The following is a 21203-nucleotide window of genomic DNA, read 5'->3' as shown; positions in this document are numbered from 1 at the left end:
GTTGTGATAAAGCAACATAAGGAACAGCATAAAATTTTTACAGAAAACATCTTGCTCTTAGTCTAGGTATCTATTAGTTGTCCTGCTTCCAAAAGCACAAAGGTTTATGTCCTTCCTAAATACTTTACTAATTAGTATAAATGTACATCACCCATTACAAAAAATTAACATGTCATGTTAAGACTGTTTTGACCTTGGGAAGTAAAGATATTTGAAGGTAGAAAGCTTTAAAGTCTAAATGTTGATCAAACACATTTCCATCAATGTAAAAATGAGTTTCTTTTATTTGCATGAATTCCAAATATCCTGCCACATGCAGGTTTTATGTGATAGGAAAACAACAGTGCTGAATTATCCTCTCTGGGTAATTCCTCAAGGCTATTCCTTGGTTTGCATTGTCTTCTCTGTTACTCTTTTTACTAGTATCAGATAATTTTGAGAAAACATATCTGCATGATTGCTTTCAAATTCAACCCACTGAGATATCCTCAAGGTATAACAGCAGCATCAGTGATCCCAGTGCATACACGAAGTGAATCCTTGTCTTTTTCCCAGTCTGCTAATCAAGGTACAACACTCAAGAGAAACAAGTAGGTTGGGGAAAAAAAAAATTGTCAGAATTTCTTGCTTCCTTCAGATATATGCCTGCTTTCACGTCAGACATTTATTATCAGCTACTACAGAGCATTTCCTGAGAATACAACAGATCCTCCAAACCACAGAGCAGGAGCTGCCTGTGGCAGCAGCTGGCAAATACTGAGTTTTTAATGGCTTGCACTGTACTACTGCACAGACCCTCCATAGGAGGCTTTAGGCTCACAGAAAACAAGTAGCAGCATATGGCACATGTACAGCCACACACCAGCTCTCCATAAAAGAAACTGCTTTCAGGATTGTGCAGAGCTAGTTGGTGTTTTGAATGGAATAAACCCCACTGCAGCTGGCAGTAACAAGAATGACCACTTATAAACCAAGTTCTAGTAGATTGTCATCACCAAACTGGTTCACAGTCATTCCAGATTTCTCTGCAACAAACTCTTCCTAGCAACTAAAGCAGGGAGAGCGAATTAATATTAAAATATGCAGTGGTGATAATCCTCCTCCGTCTCTCTGTGTCAAACTCCCAGAGAATACAACTTCAGACACTGCTTCCCTACAGCCATATGACCCAATTTTCCAATGCTGAAATTGCTGATTATTAAATTACATGCACAGTTATTAAATATGCCACTTAGAAATAGAAAGTATAAATCCTTTCCAAGCTAAACCATGTTTAAGAATCTTCAAATTTTCCTTTTCCTATGGAGACTGTAATTCTATTCATACTTCTTTCAGAAAGTCTTTCATATAAAAACCCATAGGTAAAACTGACATTCAAACTCTCCAAGGACATCCTGTGGAGGTAAACAGGAAAGCACATAAGGAAGAGAGAATTCCGAAATGACTACTAATAAAAAATGACAGCAACAGAATACCACTGCCAAGGATTTTCTTTTAAGCTTTTGAAAAACTAGGGAATTCAAGGCTACAATTACAGAATACCCAGACTTAGCTTTCCTCTCAAAAGAAGTAGTATAATACAAAAAATAGTGTAAAGCAGGTAGTTCATTATTGAATAATTGTGGCAGGATTTCCAAGAAACGTGCAGCTCTTTGGTACATTCAGTCTGTGCACACTTCATATCTGAGGTGCAGGTTTATACACATACATGACAAAATCATTCAAGATGATACAAAACTATTTATCCAGTTCCTGAGTTTCCATATTTCTACTGCTATGGTTACACAAGCCTAACTTTCATGAAATAGGTAAGTTGAAGCTGTTGAGTAAATCATTTACATTGATTCTTCAAAAGTTTGTACGATTCCTGGAGTAGTAGAGCCTGATGGACTGAGCAGCTTGGTCTGCAGTAATTAGAGAGAGTGTGAAGGTTCCTGGTTTGGGTGTTGAGCTGCTCCTACAGCCCTCTTTCAGGACAACTTCATTTTAACATTTCAAAGGATGCTGATTTGGTAACTTTTGACTGTAGCCTAACATCTTGCACTCAACAGCTGCCTCCTTGCTTTACAGGCTTAAGATCAGGTGGGAAAATGTGCTATAAAAGGTGAAAGACTAAAGAAAAAAACCAAAGCATTCCTTGCTGGTCAAAATCAACCTCAGTGACTCATCTGTTATTGGTCATCTAGGGAGAAATGTACAATTTAAAAGCTTGGAAATTTGGCCCTCAATCCTTTAAAAGGTTAAGGTCAACAATGATCCTGCACTTAGGAGTCTAAATAAACTGGCCAGATATTCAGAGATGCTGAGCATATAAAGTTCTCACTGATTGCAAATTTCTAGACCTTCTGATGGCAAAGAAAACTTTCACACACTATCATCTTTCCCGAGTTTACATAAACAGCCCACATGAATAACCAATGAAGCATGTAAAATTTCTCCCACTTTATCCCAAATGAGTTTTCATGCTGGAGGTTAATGATTACAATAACCTTTCAGAATGGTGAGTGATTCTGGAATAACCACTCAATTACTGTGCTGCATCTATTCCACTGGATAGATAAACATTTCTGCTTTTCACATCAGTTGTAGCATGCAACTTGAGAACGTGCTGGCTCAAATCCTCAATGTGCAGCACAGCAAGAGTGGAACCCCTACAGGGGCCATGCTGATGGAGAGAAATTCTGCCACTGTCCCCCTTGATATGCAACTCCACTGGAGGAGCACAGCAGCATTGGGAAGACCTCCCTGACTAGGAAATGAAAGACATGGAGGAAAAGAGGTTGGTGGCAAAGGAGATGTGCAGGTGACGGAAAGTTTTTTTCCTAAATGTACAAAAGATGGAACTGCTGAACTGAAAGTATAACTCCCCTGTGCTCCTGGGCAAAACCAGGGGGAATGAGAACAGAACTGAAAGTCATGCAACCACCCTCCCCTTTCCCTGAGAGGGATGTGCAAGAGTGTGTGTGTGTGTGTGTGTGTGAAGGATAAGCAGCAATCTTTTGAGAATAGGAGCTGAAGATAGCAAATCTGGCAGCTGCCAAGTGTTTGGGAAGAAGCCAGGAAAAAAAAGAGCCGGAAAATGAGGCATGCAGCTGTTGAGCAGCCACAAATAAATCAAGCTATAAGACAAAACTGCTGTGACAGACATGTGGGGTCCATTTTCTTAATCAAGGATATCTTCATGAGTAAAAACATTCATGCTAAAGGAAAAGAAAGCAAGAGTTTAGCTTGACTGGGACCAGGGAGGGCTTACAAACATTCTTAGCACTGTAGGACAGAGATTAACAAAGAAGAAGGCAAGGGAGGTCTGATGAACTGAACTGAATGCAGGGGAAGTTTCTGGAGCAACTAAGTAATTTTGACATATGCTGTTCCAAAAATAACATTTTCCAGAATGATAGGAACAAGGAGTGTATGTTAGAGCTGAAGAGAGAAAGATCAGGAGTGGTTTCAACAAAGAAACAAGCCCTGAGTCAAAAGCTTGCGTCAGTATCTTAAGTGCCTCAATGTCTGTGTTTCCAAAAGGCTCTCTGTCCTGTAACTCCTTGACACAAAATAGGAAAGCTGGGCTTTCACAAGGAAACAGGGCATTTCAGAATAGTTACTACAACATTACATAGTTGTTTGATACTTTCAATGAGGTTTTACCAAGAGGTACAACATTCACGCTCTTGCATTTTGCTTGTAGCACAGAAAAACTTCAGATTCTTTAAAACGGCTGGGTTAAAATATTTCCCACACAGGAAGAACACATACACTAACAATGAGGGAAAGAAAGCAAGAAAACCTTTTAACAACCTGAAGTAGTAAGTAATATTTATTTTACAAATAGTAGTCATGATGAGGTAAAAGCTAATTTCAGTAGGAAAATAGTACAACAGCAAGAAGTTCTTTCAAAAATTAATCAAGATACGTTAATTTAGGCTTACTGTGATATACAAATACTTGATCAAAATTCTCATGCAAGTAACACATGGACTTTTTTTTTTTTCTTACCTGCTTTCACAGTCAAGTGCTGAAATTCCTTTGGTATAGTTTTGAGAGTAGTGCTTACTTTAAGAGCTTAACAAAAATAAAGAAATGATAATTACTTTAAGTATGTGTGGGTAAAATCTACAAGTATCACCCCTGAGAAAGGAACACCTAAACTGGTATTAGACATCTTATAACACCAAACATACTTGAAAAGTAGCCAAATACCCTCAGAAAAACAAAGCACTCAAACAAGTAACAATTTCTAAGAGCACAAAAGTCAAGAACAGAAAGACCTATGCTCAAATTGCCAAGTAATCTCAAATTTTGAGAATTTGTGGGATTGAGTGCTTATTCCCGTTCCACATTCCCCTACACATCCTTTCTAGTGACTTTCTGAAGGAGTTCTTAATGCACCATAGTGTATTTTGATATACTGTAATACTCTGTGTTAAATGACCACTTGGAATGAAACCTCTCCTGCTCTAGGATGACCCTGTTTTAGCAGGGAGGTTGAACCAGATGTCCCTTCCAACCTTACCTGCTCTATGATTCTGTCATCTGCCTTTCTCAAACAAAACGTGCAAAAAGTTCTGGGTCTTGTAACCCAGTTCAGTTTAGGTTATCTTCCAAATTCAACTACATTATAACCTAAGTGAAGTTAATTTACTTCTATACTTTTGAAAATGCAAGAAAATTTGCTTCTACTGTCCTGAACTGCAGGTACTTGACTTCTGGGGAGATCCCCTCACTCAGGAGAGTGATCTGCTCTCATGTTTGTCAGAATAGTAATAAAAGGTACAACAAAAGTATTTGTTCTTTGGCTGGAAAGGTAGCAATCTGTGTCATAAATACAGCATATCCTCAGCCCTGTAGGAGGACTGCATGTCTCAAAACAGGTTCCCATGTGACTTAACATGTCAGCTACAAAAATCAAAGCACGACTTCATCATCTAAACAGGGAAAAAATATTCCCTTAGTAAAAGGTAAATGTTCCCTAGACATTTCAGAGCAATCACCTTCAAGGTTCAAGTCCTTCTCTGGTTCATTATACATTTTACAACAAAACAAACCTTGTCAACAAAGCACTGATTTCTTGGCATATGCTGATGTGTCAAAATGTTTTACTAACGAATGTCAACTCTTGACAAAATTTCTTTGAAATAGGGACACTGGGAATCTGTCAAACTCTGTCACACCTGAGTGTTGAAGGTGAATCAGGAATGTGGACTACCTGGTCTAACAGCTCTGATGCAACCTTAGCATGTGGACATCTGGGAGGCAAAAATATTTTTTATTTTAATTAATACATAATCTGCAGCTCTGAGAATCAGGCAACAAAATACCCACAACTCTTTTGTTTCTACAGCGGAGGGACAGCAAGTAAAAACTGAGAAAAGGGAGCATAAAAGGCAATGAATGGCTGTGTGATGATCCAGTGCCAATTCTGGAAGCCATAGAAGCTACTGCATGTAAAAAGGGAAAGATCACTTCAATTTCACATGGCTTGCCGCTGATGGATTTCAAGTGAAATGAATGAATCAAGTCTTTTCAGTCCAATTTGACTAAAACTTTTGTTTTGCAAGAAAGTACAGGGATTATTTTTTTCAAATAGCAACAAAACCTAATTTTGAGTGTTGATGCAAAAATGGAAATTCAAAATTTGTCACAGTGTAATCTTTACTCTTAAAAAATTCCTGATAATTGGAATTTTGTTTAAGTAAGAAGTGCAACACTAGTTGCCTTAGGGCTAGACATATTTTAGAAGGTACATTTCATATCACTCACATATGATAGAACTAATTTTGAAGCATACCCCTCCATTTATTTGTCTTCAACTCAGCTGTTGTGAGTTGCCTCTTTAAATCTACAGCAACACATAGCCAGCTTAGAAATTAAACATACCATTGCTTCTGTCAGCAAACACCGTGGCTTACTGAAAACACACAATTTAATCCCCAATGGGAAAAAGAAAGTTATTTACTTGAATACCTTGTTTGTCATCTTTCTTTCCATCTTGTAACAGGGCAGAGTTATCAGGTACCTCTTCAGCTGATGACTTCTTAAAAGAAGAAAGATTTGTTAATTACACTCATTGTTATAGCTCATACTTGTGTCTTTCCACAGTCAAATATTTAAGAATACAGATCAACACAAATAATGGCGACATTTGCTCTTGCACCACAATTTCTTTGTTACGTAAAGAAGCATAAAGGACCTACAGAAAGACAATATAGCTCTGCTTTTCAAGGTACAGCAATTCCACACCTGAAATCAGTTAGAGGAACACTTCAACAGTGAATCACTGAAGAAGATAAGGACTATGTGTAAAGAAAGACTTCTCGCAGCAGAGCCACATGTAACACTTGTGTTAGGACGGATGAAACCTTCTCCGGTGTCCATGAGGAAAGCCTCTGACAAAAACTCCAGCTGTACTGCAGAGCCTGATGGTCATGCTTTAAAGGCTCCTGGCTGATGTGGCTGATCCTTGAACTACTCCTTTCTTCCAACATGCAGTCATCAAGATGGGAAAATCAAATTTCATTAGCAAGTCTGTTGGAGGCTCATTCAGGCCTTTGATAGGAAAACAGGGAATTTCTCCCCAGTCTTATTCCTTAATTTTCTGTTATTTCAGCAGCAACTTATAGGAATTTATTGTTCCTGGAGCTTCTGCTGTGTAGCCCACAAGATGGAACCTGGAACAAATTCTACCTCCATTATCTGTAAGAACAAGGATACACTCTGCAACCAAATAAAACATTAAAGCCAATTCCAGAAACCCTAAACTTCTCTAAATATTAAGTGAGGCTGTTTTTTTCCCAGGGAGCATGGAAGAGGTTTGACCTAAAAATGTCCTGAAATAAATTGGGCCTAAGCAAATGAGTCGAGAAACCTAGATTCCATAGACATTTTTAAAAGACCACAAAAATCTCAAGTCAGTAGTTCAAAAAGGAAAACTCCACAGTAAAGGTCTGTGAGATGTGTTTTATAAAGTTTCTGAGGAATGGGATACCCTAATACTTCTGAGAAAGCAACACAGCAAAAATATGGCTTGAGGACTCTGAAAATGTATGAACAAAACATTTCACACCCATAGCTAGCCCTGACACTCAAGTGAAGAACATGAGACCACAGACCTAACTCAGTGCACACTTTAATCGATAGAACAGCTTTCAGAAATTTCAATGAACTGTGAGCATGACATTTCAGAGGGAGCTCAGAGGAACCCCAGCCAGTCATTTTATGCATGTTTTAACTTTAAGATTTTGGTAGTGAGAAGGCTTGTCGAAAAGAACCAAAGGAGAGTGGGAGACAAAAACTACCTGTGAAAGACAAAACTTCCTTGGTAAACAAAAATCAGCCACCCACGTCATTCTCAAAGCACAATATAAGCCTTGGTGTGTTTTGCAAGTTTAACAAAGCCTAGCATGCAGGTGACGTGTCTCCTGCCATTATTTTCTTTATGAATGCATTCAGGAACTGCTTCCATTTTATTGCAGTATTATAGTTCAGCAGTCACAGTAAAAACAGGCATCTCAAATGAAATTAAATAACCTGAATGGATGATAGATGGAAATTATAAAAGACATGGAGGTAACGCATAACAGATTGCATTGACAATATAATATTTTTAAAGTAGTGATCAAGTATCTAAAGTATAATTCCTCAACTAGCCAAGATACAAATGAAATGGCAGCAGTGAATTGCTGCACTTCCCATTGAGGGAGATGAATGGAAGACGAATTACTGACCTTCCAAAATATACTCATTCGGTGTATTAATTCTGAATGTAAAAACACAAGTTGAACAAAACAAAAATCAAGTCAAAATTATTCTCAAATCACTTTTGAGGAGATTTAAAGTCCATTAATCTTGGACAATTTAAACTGAAGCTTTTTAATTATGCAAATGAAAGATACAAAATCATATATTTGTTTACATTTCAAATATAATTTAATTCTATATTATATCTATATCTTCTTTTATAGTTTATGTTGCAAGCCACCCAAAATAAGGTCATAAGCAAGGGATTAGGCTGTTCTGGTAACAGACCTGCTTACACTGCCAGCATACCAGAACCCTGCACTACCAGATCTGCAGTGCTGCTTCCAAAGCCCAGTGTGACTGCTGCACTTTGGCCAAGCTGCTGTAGGATGAGCAACACCTCCTAGGGATACCACATATACTTTAACAGTTCCAGAAGATACACCGGGTGCTCAACGCACTGGCTGCAGCATTGCCCAAAGTGAACACTGTACTCCATAGAAGCTTAGGAGATTCTGTTTGGTGGTACCACTGCCAAGAAGGATTTGATGAGGGAGCAGCTAGGTTCTGACCCAGGGACTCCCCAGAGCAAGGCATTGGGAGGAAATAACTGGAGAACAGCCTTGCTGAGCTGCCATAACATACCATAATTTTTAAACTTGGAAGCAGTGTCAGAAGGGCTGGTTCCTGAAGTCTGCCATTTCATTAACTACCTTAACACTAAACCTTTAAATTCCTCAGCACATATACTGAGAGTTGCAATATTCAGGCACAACTCAGTGGCCATCATTCGTTCAGTTCTATAGGGTCTTTAAATATTTTGGATTTTAACCTCAGTGTTAAATTCTTCTCCTCAATTCAGTTTTTCTTGCAGCAGTCTTCACAGAATCATACAACAGTTGGGTTTGGAAGGGGCCTCTGGAGATCTAGTCCAAAACCCCTGTTCCATCCAACCAAACCTACCGTGTTCAGTTCTGGGTCCCTCACTACAAGAAAGGACATTGGCATGTGTTCAGAGAAGGGCAGTGGAGCTGGTGGAGGGTCCGGAGCACAAAAGGAGCAGCTGAGGGAGCTGGGGTTGTTTATCCTGGAAAAAAGGATGCTCAGGGGTGACCTTATTGCTCTCTACAACTATCTGAAAGAATGCAGTGCTGGCCTAACAGTTGGAATTGATGATCTTGGAAGTCTTTTCCAAACGACAGGATTTTATCATTCTAGCTCTGTGCTGAAGCTTCCTATTTTCAACCAATTCAGACTCAGGAGATACTTCACCTAAACACAGTCTGTGTGCCGCTCTGCCTCTCCTGCAGCAGCCCTGCAGGACACCAACAGGTAGAGTGAATTTCTCTGCAGATTCCAGCATCTCACAAGTCCCTCAATGACTACTGTGAACTCTGTTACGTGGGAATATCTCTTGAAAAGCCTGTCAGGCCTTTCCACACACAGAAGAAATGGCTGAGATGAGGGTTTGAGATGGCTTAATGGGGAGCTTAGAGACTCCTAAGGTCCTCTTAGAGACTCACACTCCTGCTGCTCACATAGCACAGTCTCTATGAAGCTGGTCCAGCCTCCTCCCCTCTGCAAGGTAAGGACCCAGCTTACACCTTCTCACCTCCGTTCGACTGAAGTCCCGAGACTGCTGACTGCTTGGCAATGGCTCAGAATAAGAATCAAACAACGCACAGTCACGCATGGGCTTCAAACAAGCTGCAGGGGAAAGAAAAAAAAAGTTTAAAAAACAACCCACAAAAAAACAAGCTAACAAACCAAACTAATAAAAACCCACAAAAAAACCCCAAACAAAAAACAAAACAAAAAAAAGGTCACCCCCCCCCCCCCAAGAAAAACCCAACAATAAAAAAAAACAACCCATCCACCCTCAAAAAAACACCAAAAAACCAACCCAAAACCAAACACAGAGACACACCAAGTCTTTGGTTAATACACACTTCTTAGAAGCCTGTTCTTGCATAATTTTGCCCTTCATTTCTACATCTCAGACACGATCCATAAGACATGGATGACAAACACCATGAAGAAAATCTTTCTATCTTGCATCGTAGGTCCGTGTCATGAAAGGGACAGCATGTATAATTTCTGTTATAGAAATAATCGTGAAATTTGGAAGAAATTTTTCCTTCTTGCAGTCCAGTATCAACTGAGTTGATCTGATACTTTATACCTTGTTCTCTTAACAATGTTAAAGGTACTCACATTATCTTCAGCTGCAATTTTGACTTTTTGAATACTGAAAAGTGTAGAATCTAAATTATACACTAAAATTGAAGGCCAGCAAAATCAAAGCACTAAATACAGTGGATGCTGTAGCATATACTATCTTCAACTAAACAACATTGAGAACACGGGGAAAAAAAGGAAAAAAATCAAATCTAACTTCTCAAAGGAATATTCCCAACAAACTAATTTCTATCTTCTGCTGGTATCACTCTGGGATTAGTTCCTCTGAGATAAATCTGTTTTATGAGCGGAAAACATTTTTTTTAAGGATCAATACATCAAAAGGCAGAATAACCACAGTTCTAGTTTTTGGCTATCTATTTTATCTCAATAAATTAACCTCTTGGAAATCAGTCTTAATTTACAGTACAGTGGGTTGTGCACAGGGCAAATAGCTTTTGAGATTCTGCAAATTAGTTTTAATAAAAAGTTTCCAAAAAGAAGGTGGTGGGTCAAATTGTCAATGGACCTGTGCCAGGAGAGCATGTGGACCAGTTGTGCTCCTAGTTTATGGTACAAGTCATAAAACTAGCAAGATTAATGCATTCTTAAATGCTTTTTTCCTCCAAGTCATTTTACTTCAAGCTTTAACAACACCCTTATTGATGCAAATACTTCAATTGAACCAAATTATGCTTCATTCTGAAACTAATACAACAATCTAATGAAAAAGTTTCAGTAATCTTCATTGGGGTCCTAAGAAGCCAAAAATATTTGAAAAGAATTTATAAATTTCACATGAAACAAATTACAAAAATATGAAAACATAAGATTTCTCTTGAAAATTGCTTTTTACATTTTAGGTAAATGTATGAGGCACTTGCATACTTATCAATGCTTTTATTTCAGAAGTAATAAAACCAGGGCTCTATGCTTTTCTGTGATTCACAGGCTTACAGCGCGTTGAGACGTTCTGCTTCTTATTAATGCAAGTCTTTCAAAAGATGGATTTATGAATCCTGACCAGATAGCAGAATGAGCACGAGATATTTTCAGACCCTCAAATTAACCAGAATTAGGTCATTAGCTGGGGTATTTAAAGCAACCACAAGAAACAATTAGTCCTTTCACCTCTTCCACGTAGATTTGCTTGAAATGGTTGGTTTCATGCAATAGCATGAAACAATAATCGTCTAAGAAAATGGTAGAACTAAGTGCTGAAAGGGACAAATAGGGAAAAAGACAACTCCCAGGGAACAACTGCAGCTTACCATGCTGTTTCTCCCATTGACATAATGATTCCCTGCTACTAGAGATAGTTATTTCCATTGCGGTTTTACCCAAAAGAGCTTAATGTGAAGACACGCCAAGAAGAACCTGCATGGATGAGCTTACAAGCCAATTTATCATGAGACCAGGCATGAAAGAAGTGAACAAAGTGGTGGTCCTGGGGGGAAAAGAGTAGCTGTAATTATGACAGGGGAATGTAATTAGAGAGACTAAAAATGATGAAGATTTGGAAATGCAGGTTTTCCAGGAGCTTATTGCTTTGGATATGAATATAGTGGATTACAGGGAACATGACTCCATCAGAAATTATTTCACAAATCTGATACAGGGTCAACATTTAATTTTTCCTAACTGCAGCTTGATTTTTTCTTTTCCTGCCTTTTAATATATTCAGTGTCATCGAATTTAATGGAGATTTTATTAGGTCTTAAATATTATCCCTGAGCACTGTAATTATCATCTGTGATTAATCCTTCTTGCCCTCGAGAGTCATGCACATTTTTTAGATGTAATAGTATATATTTCAACGTTCATTTATAATTAAAATAGACATAACTGAAGAGAACAAATGAAAGGGCAGGTCTTTCACAGCACATTGTTACTGAAGTATATTATATTTTGGATTAATTCATCCTTGTGCTACACAAATTGTTGTAATCCTCCTGTCATTAATGCAAACTACCCATAGAAGAATCTGTAGATTACATAAAATAAATTACAAAAAAATACAACCATCTGACAAAATACGTTAGTATATTAAGTTCTAATGCAGTCCAGTATCATTTTTAACAAATCTTAAAGAGACAGATACTTTCAGGAAAGATCATCAAAAGAATTAAAAGCTACATCATAGATTCATAGAATGGTTTGGATTGGATGAGACTTTAAAGATCATCTTGTTCCAACCTCCCTTGCCATGGGGAGGGACACTTCCACTAGACCAGGTTTCTCTAGGCCTTATCCAACCTGGCCTTGAACACTTTCAGGGGTGAGGCAACCACAGCTGCTCTGGGCAATCTATTCCAGTGACTCAGTGCCCTCACAATAAACAATTTCTTCCTAAAATCTAACTTAAACCTGTCCTCTTTCAGTTTAAAGCCATTGCCTTTGTTTTACAGGTACTCATCTGCCTCTTTACCTGTCCTGACACCTGAAGCACAATGGAGAAAGAGGCAGACATTAAGAGGCAGGTAACTGCTGCACTTTGCATCTCTATCTCTGTGCTTTGATATATTACTTCTTGAGCAATCACCTCATAAGCATAATTAAAAACACATGCCTTAAATGCAGCTGGAGAATCATTACATGACATAGAAGCCCATTCCAAGATGGAAAGTGAACCTATCTAACACACGCTGGATTTCTGAGATGGCTACAGGGACATGACTTGCTGCAGAAACTTTACCTGCTTGAAGGTACTCGGGCAGCAGTGTCTCTGGCAGTGTCTCAGGCAGCTGGTAACCATTCTTCCTCGCAACCACAAGGTGGAAAGCAGCACAAAACTCTGGGAGTGTCAGCGCCCCATCACAATCCACGTCACTCAGCTCCCTGTGGATAAAACAGGCACACATTTTCCAAGGTGTTACCTCAGGGAAACACATGCGTGCCATCACAAGGGAGACAAAAAAGCAACCCCAAGAAGGGGTATTTTAACCCAAGACAAGCACCTCTGTCATGTACACTTGATCCTGACTTGCACAGTTGTCTCAGGAAAGATGCAGGAAGCTGATTTTCTAGTACTGACTTGCCACTTTTTTCCTTTTCAGTAGATTTCTTCAATACATCATGCCAATGAATATGATGGTATGTGTGTATTAGAATGTGAAATACATAACCTATTCTTACAGAATCATAGGGTGGCTGGGGTTAGAAGGGACATCACAGATAATCTGGGTCCAGCTCCCCTGCCATGGGCAGGGAACCTTTCACTAGACCAGGTTACTCAAAGCCCCATTCAGCCTGGCCATGAACACCTACGGGGATGGGGAGTCCACAACCTCTCTAGGCAATGTGTTCTAAGGCCTCATGACCCTTAAAGTAAAGAATTCCTTCCTAATATCTAATCTAAACCTGCCCTAGTTTAGCTTACACCCAATCCCCCTTGTCCTATCACTACATGCCGTTGTGAAAAGTCCCTCTCCATCTCTCTTGTGGACCCTGCTAGGTACTGGAAAGCTGGTAGAAGATCTCCCAGACCCTTCTCTTCTTCAGGCTGAACAGCCCCAAGTCTCTCAGCCTGTTTCCATAGGAGAGATGCTCCAGCCCTGTGATCAACTTAGTGGACCTGCTCTGGACTCATTCCAACAGGTCCGCATTCTTCTTATGCTGAGGACCCCAGAGCTGGATGCAGCACTCCAGGTGGGGTCTCACCAGAGCAGAGTAGAGGTGCAGAATCCCTTCCCTTGCCCTGCTGGCCACACCTCTTTTGATGCCGCCCAGGACACAGTTGGCCTTCTGAGCTGCAAGTGCACATTGTTCCAAGGGTGAAATTAACCTTCCAATATTTGGAAGCACTTTTGGCTAATCCATGCACGATCTTAAAACAATTCAAGAAGAAAAAGTTAAATATGGACTTTAGCACCACTGACTAACGTTAAAACAAGAGCAAAATTAATGCTCTTAGCAAGTTTAAATATTGTTGTTAACTTCTCACTAAGCAGTTCCCTCTAATTCTAGCACACTTCACAAACACTAAAACTGAATTCAATAATTCAATTCTGTGAATTAACTCTGCAAAAATTGACTAATATTTTATCTTTGGCACATGGTCTAAAATAAACATATAATTTCTTGCTCTTTGAAAGTAACCAGCATTTCTCAAGTTGTTGAGGTTATAGTGACAAGGACTGAAACATCCCATGTGTTTAACAGAGCAACACAACCTGATAAATCACACTGCCACAAAATTACAACTATCTACTAGAAGGTAATACTTTTCTTGAAATTCTGGACAGAGAACAAGTTGCGTCACCAATAAAATCTGTTTTGCCACCATATTAGGTTAAGCCGTTCTTTTTAAGTAATCTTAAATTTAAATTCCAAAATTCACTTCCCCCACCACTATGTTTCTTGAGTTGTTTTTTTTTTTTTATTTTCACAACTGACAATCCGCTTTGAAAAGATTCCAGACATATCCTTTGACCCTGACAGATGTTTAGGCTCTTGCAAGCTTTTCGTCTCATCTCTCTTCATAAAAGCATATATAAAAATAAAATCACTATCAGCATTTCTGATCCATGTTTAAAACTGTTTGTTCCCCCTAACAGAGATGCAAGGATGACAACAAGTTACAAAGCACCATGTTGTTTATGAAAATATAAAAGAATTCTTGTCAAATTTTATCATGTACAGTTCCATCTGCAATTGTTTCTCAATAAGCTCATTAAAAGTAAATGCACTGGTTCATTAGAAAAGCACTAATGAATTATGTAGTTGTTTAATTAGGCCTCCTTTGACAGAACAGAGACAGAAACATAAAACCAACAACACATCTAAAACATTCCAGAGGTGCTTCTCCTTTGTGTCATTTCACGAAAAATACCAGTTCTTTGAGCTAATGATGCTGCTTACAATACACTTAAGAACAGCTCTCAGCTACGTCACCGTTCAAACCTTCCCAGTCCTGCTGAGTAGGCAAACATCTCTCCAGAAAACAAGTGTGTCAGGAAGATCAATGAGCACCCTGCTGCTTGGGCCTCAAAGTGATTCTGGAGATAAGAGCAGTAATTGTAATTGAAGACACTTTTAAAATTTAACAAGAACTGTTGAATTAAGTGTATTTAAAAAAAACAAACATGATATGCACCCCCAACACTATTACAGTACTCACCAGATGTGAGAAAGTTCTGGGATGGGCAGCTTTGATTTTGTGAAGAAATTCTTTGCTACGGAACCTGTTGGGAAAGCATGCTTCATCAACCATTGGAAATTAATTCTCCAAATTCTTCCCTTTTACCAGGTCTGACGTGCCAGAAGCAGACAGTTAATTTACATGTGAGAGATGCTCAGATTAATCAGATGCTACTAGAGATGTTGGACCATTTGTCTCCTTCTGAGTAAATGATAGAGAAAGCCCGACAAAGCTGTTGACCTCAATTCTCTATTCCCTCCATATGGGAAAAATAAATAAAGGGAAACCCACTTTAGTACTAGTAACTCTAACCTGCATAATAAGTATGTCACCAATGATGAAATAACAGGCACAAACAGCCCTGCTTCACCAGAAGCCATGTGTATGGCAGTACAGTGCTTTGACAACTGCACTGCTCTCCCAAGATGCTGTTTTAACTATGACTTTTCCCTGCAGTGAAAATTTTATGAGAGAAAAAAAAAGAAAAAAGAAACTGCAGAAGATTCAGATTGCACACAGCTCCTGTCCTACTGCAGGCATCCTCACTCACCCTGCCATAGCAGCCCTTCTCATACTTCTAGTTAACAAATCCACTTCTTCACCATCTCATATGCACAGGCTGTTAGGGGTACCCTGGAAGCCCTTCCTGGGTACAGGCTTACAAATCAAAAGGAAGCAAAGCACAGACTTCTGGGATGATAATCCTCTTCCCCTAGGGCAACCACTGGGGAAAGAACCAACACTGAAGAACCATTTGTTCTTTGAAGCAAACTGCATAAAGGAGACTTAAGGGAGGTGAAGAACTGCTGAAGCACTAACTTCAGTTAGCAGCAGAGCATTTCTGTAAACTTTTGGCTGGATCCAAGCCCCGGAGATACAGCAGGGCTCATTACAATTTCCTCAATTTAAAACCTGTGACATATTCCTTGCCAGACCAACTGTCTGTACACGGCAAAGTCTCCTCTCACAACCAGCCTGGACCTTCTATTCAGGATGGAAATCTGACTATGATCAGAGCCATCTAAGTATGCTCTTAACAATACTTCTACGATGTGTGTGCTCTCCAGGATTGTTTTATAATTACCTAAACGTCAAAATCTCAGTCCCCCAGAACCATAAACCCTCAGGCTTGACTGCACAGGGCAGTTTTGCATGCTTCACTGTCACCAGATGGACACTGCCACAGTTCTGCTGGATAAGCCAGCACAGCCCTCAGGGGTTTTTCAACTCAATATACACTGCAGGTGTGATCCACAAATACAGCACATCAAATACAGAGAGCTCATTTTAATTTTTACCAAATTGCCAATACTTCTTTCTTAGATGTAATTATTTCTCTAAAATCAGGATATTTAAGAGGAAATGTAAGGGTCACAGTATTGGTTTGAATAGTCTGCCTTTTAAAAGAAGATACAATCAACTCTTAAAAATGCACTGCCAGAGAAAAAAGCATTTATTTACTTAACATTCTCACCTCCCAGCCTGGTCCCCCTACTTGATGTGCACAGTATTTGGTAAAAATTACCTGAAATAAAGGCGTTGAGGTCGGGCTGCAGGGACCTGAACTGGTTAATGTAGTAATCTCGCTGCTCCTCCGTTATCCTCCAAGGGTCATCTGAGTACTGGGTGCTGCTGTCCTGCTGCTCCCGCTCCACTGAAAGAGACTGATGGGAGGGACACTGGCATCAGCCACAGGGAGGGCACCAGAAGGGCATTGGAAACCTCAAGAAACCAGATTTACACTCTTCTATTTAGCAGAGACAAATTTTCAGAAGACAAGAAGCAGAAATGGCCACACTGATGACCATCCCACTACTTACCTGTTGAAAAACTGAGGCTATAATCATGTATCTTTACCCAGGCAATTAAAGGAAGTTTTACATGACCAAAGCTCAAAGGAAATCTTGGTACTGCTGACCACTAGAAGTCCAAGTCATACTTTATTACCTCTAGATTCATTTTGGGGGTCCACTTTGGCTGCCATGCATTACGACCTTGAACTGCACACTGTACACCTCAAATGGATGGAGCCAGTAAAGGACCTAAAGCTGCATTTATGCAGCTTTGTGCAAGAAAATTTATCTTTGCTGTGAAACTACATATTTAATCTAGGAATGGTGCTGTAACTATGGAAATATTCCACTTTTTCTGGACCCTCTGCTCACCCCAGTAACTCAGCACTCATTATGCCAACTCAGGGAGACATACAAGCCCCTACAGACCCCCTCAGACTTCTGTCACTTCCCAAAGTTCAAGTAAAAATCCTCCTTTGGGTAAAGGAATATTCTGGAGGAGAAGGGTATTTAATTCAATTACATCTTTGCTCTGTCTTTGCTCTCTGATTAACTTGCTTAAGGGGAGCCCAGTAACTTTTGCAAGGTTGGATGGAGGTACCTACAAGAGGGCTGCCCATACAGCTGGTGACTTTGCTAAAATGGAATAAATTAGTATTCAATATTTAAGCAGGGATGATAACAGTCTTAAAAAGGGAGGGCAAGAATGAACAACAATCAGCTGTGAAACCATTTCTCTGACATACCTGTCTATTTCCCAAGAATCAAATGCAAAACACCAGTTCTGAAATACATCAAAAGATCTCTGAAACAGGCAACATCATGAAGCCGTAAATTAATTTTCATTTCAAAGTGCTACACAAATGCACCCAATTTCATTTCAAGTTAGCACAAATTATGTGACACTACCTGTAGATCTCTTTTGGAAGCTCAGGTGACATTTTATTGTGGGTGTGAGGTGCTAAGCACACAGGAAAATGTAGAGTCTCTGAGTCTTACTTATTCAGGAAAATCTCTTGCTTAAGAGAGTTTTGCCCTTCCTTAGGGCAAACTACTTGTTTGCATAATAAATGCACAGCAGGCATACTGGAACACAGGAAAGATCTGCTTTTGCAACCAGCAGGAAGATATAAGACCCATTTTCATAAAAACAAACAAATGCCCAGAAATTAATTTATTTTAAGGTGCAATTTAACCACTTGGGGTAAAAAACCAAAATATGCAGAATGTTAGCCATAAATACTACGCACGTGTTACAGATGGGAATCTAAATCAAGAAGGAATCTCTGTGAAATCACATGTACTTTATATGAAAAGGGTTTACTTCTACTTACCGTTAGCAATTTAATTAATTTAATTATTTATTTTAATTTCTCCATCCCATCAGCTTTTTTTCCTCATATACTAAAAAAGCACGCTTCAGTCTCCAGTCTAAAAACACCATTAAGAACATTTTTCACTTTCAAAGCGAGAATATTTCTGCCTTTTTAAAGAATTTCTCTATTATTTTGTTAGCAGTACTACTAAAGAAAAATATGCAATTCATTACCCGGTTAGGAGTTGAACAGGTGGGTGCAGATTTGGCTCCATAATTCCCTGATGATGGTCCATCTTGCTGGTGAGCAGAGTGTCTGACTTCATAAGGAGCTACATTAGACATTTAAAATTAAATATATAAATTATGGGATAATAAAAAATTAGGGCTAGGCTAAAGGAAATAGATAAATACCACAAGATCAAGAGTGTAGCTTGTGAACATTGTATCAGAGCATCAAAGTCCGTGTTGTCAAGCATCTACCAAGTGAACCTGGTATCACAGTATCAAAGTCCATTTTGTCTTATGCAACAAAATTCCAGCCACATACTTGTCTTTCCCATTGCATCATTCTTCAGACATTACTGAGACATTGCCAGTTATATACTCTAGATAACAGAAATCAGTGTTCATCATGTTTAAATATACATTTATATAGCCTGTCCATGCATTTATACATTTTATATATGTATAGCCCCATATAGCACAAGATATATTTTAAATAAGAAGTAATTCAAGTGAGCTGCAAAAAAATTTGTTTTGACAATGTTATCAAGTAGCAAATCATTACTTTTCCATATACTCTTCCTCTCCCTTCCCTAATTTCTGTTGAAAATCAAAATACATGACACACCACTTGGCACTGTTTGGAATAAAGTTAGTGAAGGAAAGTAACAATTTCTTTTTCTTTTGCTAAAATAAGTCACCTAGGCTCCACTGCAGCAAATACAGTAAGCAGTGACACAACAGCACATTTAGGAACAATGTTTTAAAAATAGGGCAAGTATGTAAACAAAAAGGCAACTCACTTTCAAACTTTTACAGAGCTGAGAACTGCTGCCAGCCTATTTAAAATTTACCATTACAAAGTCTGCATTAGACAGTCAGAACCTTAATGACTCATGATGAAAAAGGAGACCAAGAAATCTTAAAAATTTTGAGCTCAGGAAGACCTTAAAAATTATATCCCTAACCCCCTTGTTTTCCTAAGGGTTCCTATCCTGTATACGTATCTATTTTTATTCCTGCACAAGTAACTACTAATTTCAGATTAAAAAAAGAAAAGGAAGGAAGGTGGAACGTGGGATACATTTAGATGCCCTCAGAGGGGACATTTAAGCATGAAGCCACATTGCTGTGTGCTTGCTAGCACGAAAAACCTCCAAAACTATAAAGAAAAATGTACACAGTCACGTACAGGAAGAACCAGCAGGTCTTGCATTAGGCCTGGCACTTGGTACAGCACAGGCCATAAAATGTTAACTGCTCACTGCCATTGAGAACATGTTTGGCTGAAGTATTCCCAGCAGGATTAAAATAGGACAGATCACTGTTCTGGAAAACAGGAAGAAATCCTTTCTGAAAAATAACCATTGTTCTATACCTCTAAGATTTTATTACCTTGAAAATTTGAGCAATGAAATGAAAATTTGAGCAATTTTATTCCCTTGAAAATTTGAGCTATGCAAAGTGAGCAGGGACAGCAGTGTCCAGTCCAGCTGCCAACTTCTTCCAAAATTAATTATTTAACATAATTAATTTTGGAAGAAGTTGGCAGCTGGACTGGACACTGCTGTCCCTGCTCACTTTGCATGGCTGCTGAGTCCATGAGAAATTTCACGGAAGTTATATTTGCAACCAAATTCAGAAGGAAAAAAAAAAACCCCAACACCCAAAATACTCCCTCATAGCACTGACAGATCTGGGACAGAGTCCCAGAAACCAGCAGAGCACCTGACAGGTACCTGGTCAGCCGATCCCGACGGATGCACCCTTCCTGGCTCACCACAGTGTGGCCTCTTTGCCACGTGTCCTCTTCACTGGGGCAGAACATGCATTGTACCAGAAAACAACCACACTAGTGTGCTTGTTTCAGAATTAATCCTGCCTCTGAACAAGCTGCAGTTTACCTAAGCAGCAGGGGAATGCCTGTGACTCAGTATTGGTACAATTTTCAGGTGGAGGCCACTTTATAGCGTCAAACACATCCTTATCACAGGTGTACTGAGTTTCAACATGTTGAATAGCTCTTTTTTCACTCATTTATAAATAAGGACAAAAGCTGAATTACTAGCGTGCTTCACTCTTCACTCACTGCAAACACACTAATGTAAAGCAAGAGGGATGATGGCATACACCAGTGCCTACTATTGCCACCAACTTGGTCACCACATGTTGCAATTATGAGAGCACAGGTGCTTTACTGTTAAAATGAACTTGTAAAGCCATAGTTAAACTGTATTCTGCCCCATTAGCCTCTTATTAAAATCTGAATGTTTTGCCTCCTACTCAAATGGCATCAAAATGAAGGAGAGAACATCTATGCAGTGCCTCGTATTTGTCTGAATTGCCTAAGTTACACTGTGGGGCTGCTTTTATACTCTCATCCTACCATTATTTCTGTTACAAAAACAGAGATATTATTATCCTTTCCTGCAAAGGAAGGTTTGCTTCCAATCTGAAAATTAATATGCGGCTACTGAAATTGGGAGCAGGCTTTTCTCCCCCTCTAATGAAACCAAAACCATCGTGCACTCTGACAATATTTGCAGGTTCTCTGACACTGGGGTATATTGCATGTAGTCTTGTCAGAGATTAGGTATTAGCATTTGTGAGCAGTCACACATAAATCTAATTTAATAGAAAGGGAAGAGGAAGACAGGATTGAACAATCAAAATAAATTGATCAAATAATTTTCCAAAACACAAGTCTAATTGAATTTTAAAATCATTAGGCTGATTGTCACTTGCATTTAGAATTTGGATACTTCTGATAAGGGAAAAAAAAAAGAAAAAATATATTAATACAATGTGTATTGCC

The 21203-nt window shown here is 39.0% G+C and overlaps 1 protein-coding gene across 3 annotated transcripts in view; it reads right to left on the bottom strand.

The window, feature by feature from the left end:
• Positions 1-21203, bottom strand: part of REPS2 (RALBP1 associated Eps domain containing 2) — a 97775-nt gene that overhangs the window by 36540 nt on the left and 40032 nt on the right. For 2 of the 3 annotated variants that reach the window (XM_048287009.1, XM_048286990.1), the window contains exons 5-11: positions 18398-18495; positions 16581-16719; positions 15035-15098; positions 12611-12753; positions 9350-9444; positions 5965-6034; positions 3997-4062 (exon numbers count right to left, since the gene is read on the bottom strand). In XM_048287009.1, coding sequence (XP_048142966.1) covers positions 3997-4062; positions 5965-6034; positions 9350-9444; positions 12611-12753; positions 15035-15098; positions 16581-16719; positions 18398-18495 — 675 coding nt within the window. The remainder of the gene's footprint in view (positions 1-3996; positions 4063-5964; positions 6035-9349; positions 9445-12610; positions 12754-15034; positions 15099-16580; positions 16720-18397; positions 18496-21203) is intronic. The other variant, XM_048286998.1, reaches the window with a different exon arrangement.

This window comes from Corvus hawaiiensis, chromosome 2 (assembly GCF_020740725.1).
Source record: "Corvus hawaiiensis isolate bCorHaw1 chromosome 2, bCorHaw1.pri.cur, whole genome shotgun sequence".
Classification (NCBI taxonomy): Eukaryota; Metazoa; Chordata; class Aves; order Passeriformes; family Corvidae; genus Corvus; species Corvus hawaiiensis.
The sequence above is the reverse complement of the archived record's forward strand: the minus strand, read 5'-3'. Positions and strand labels throughout refer to the sequence as shown.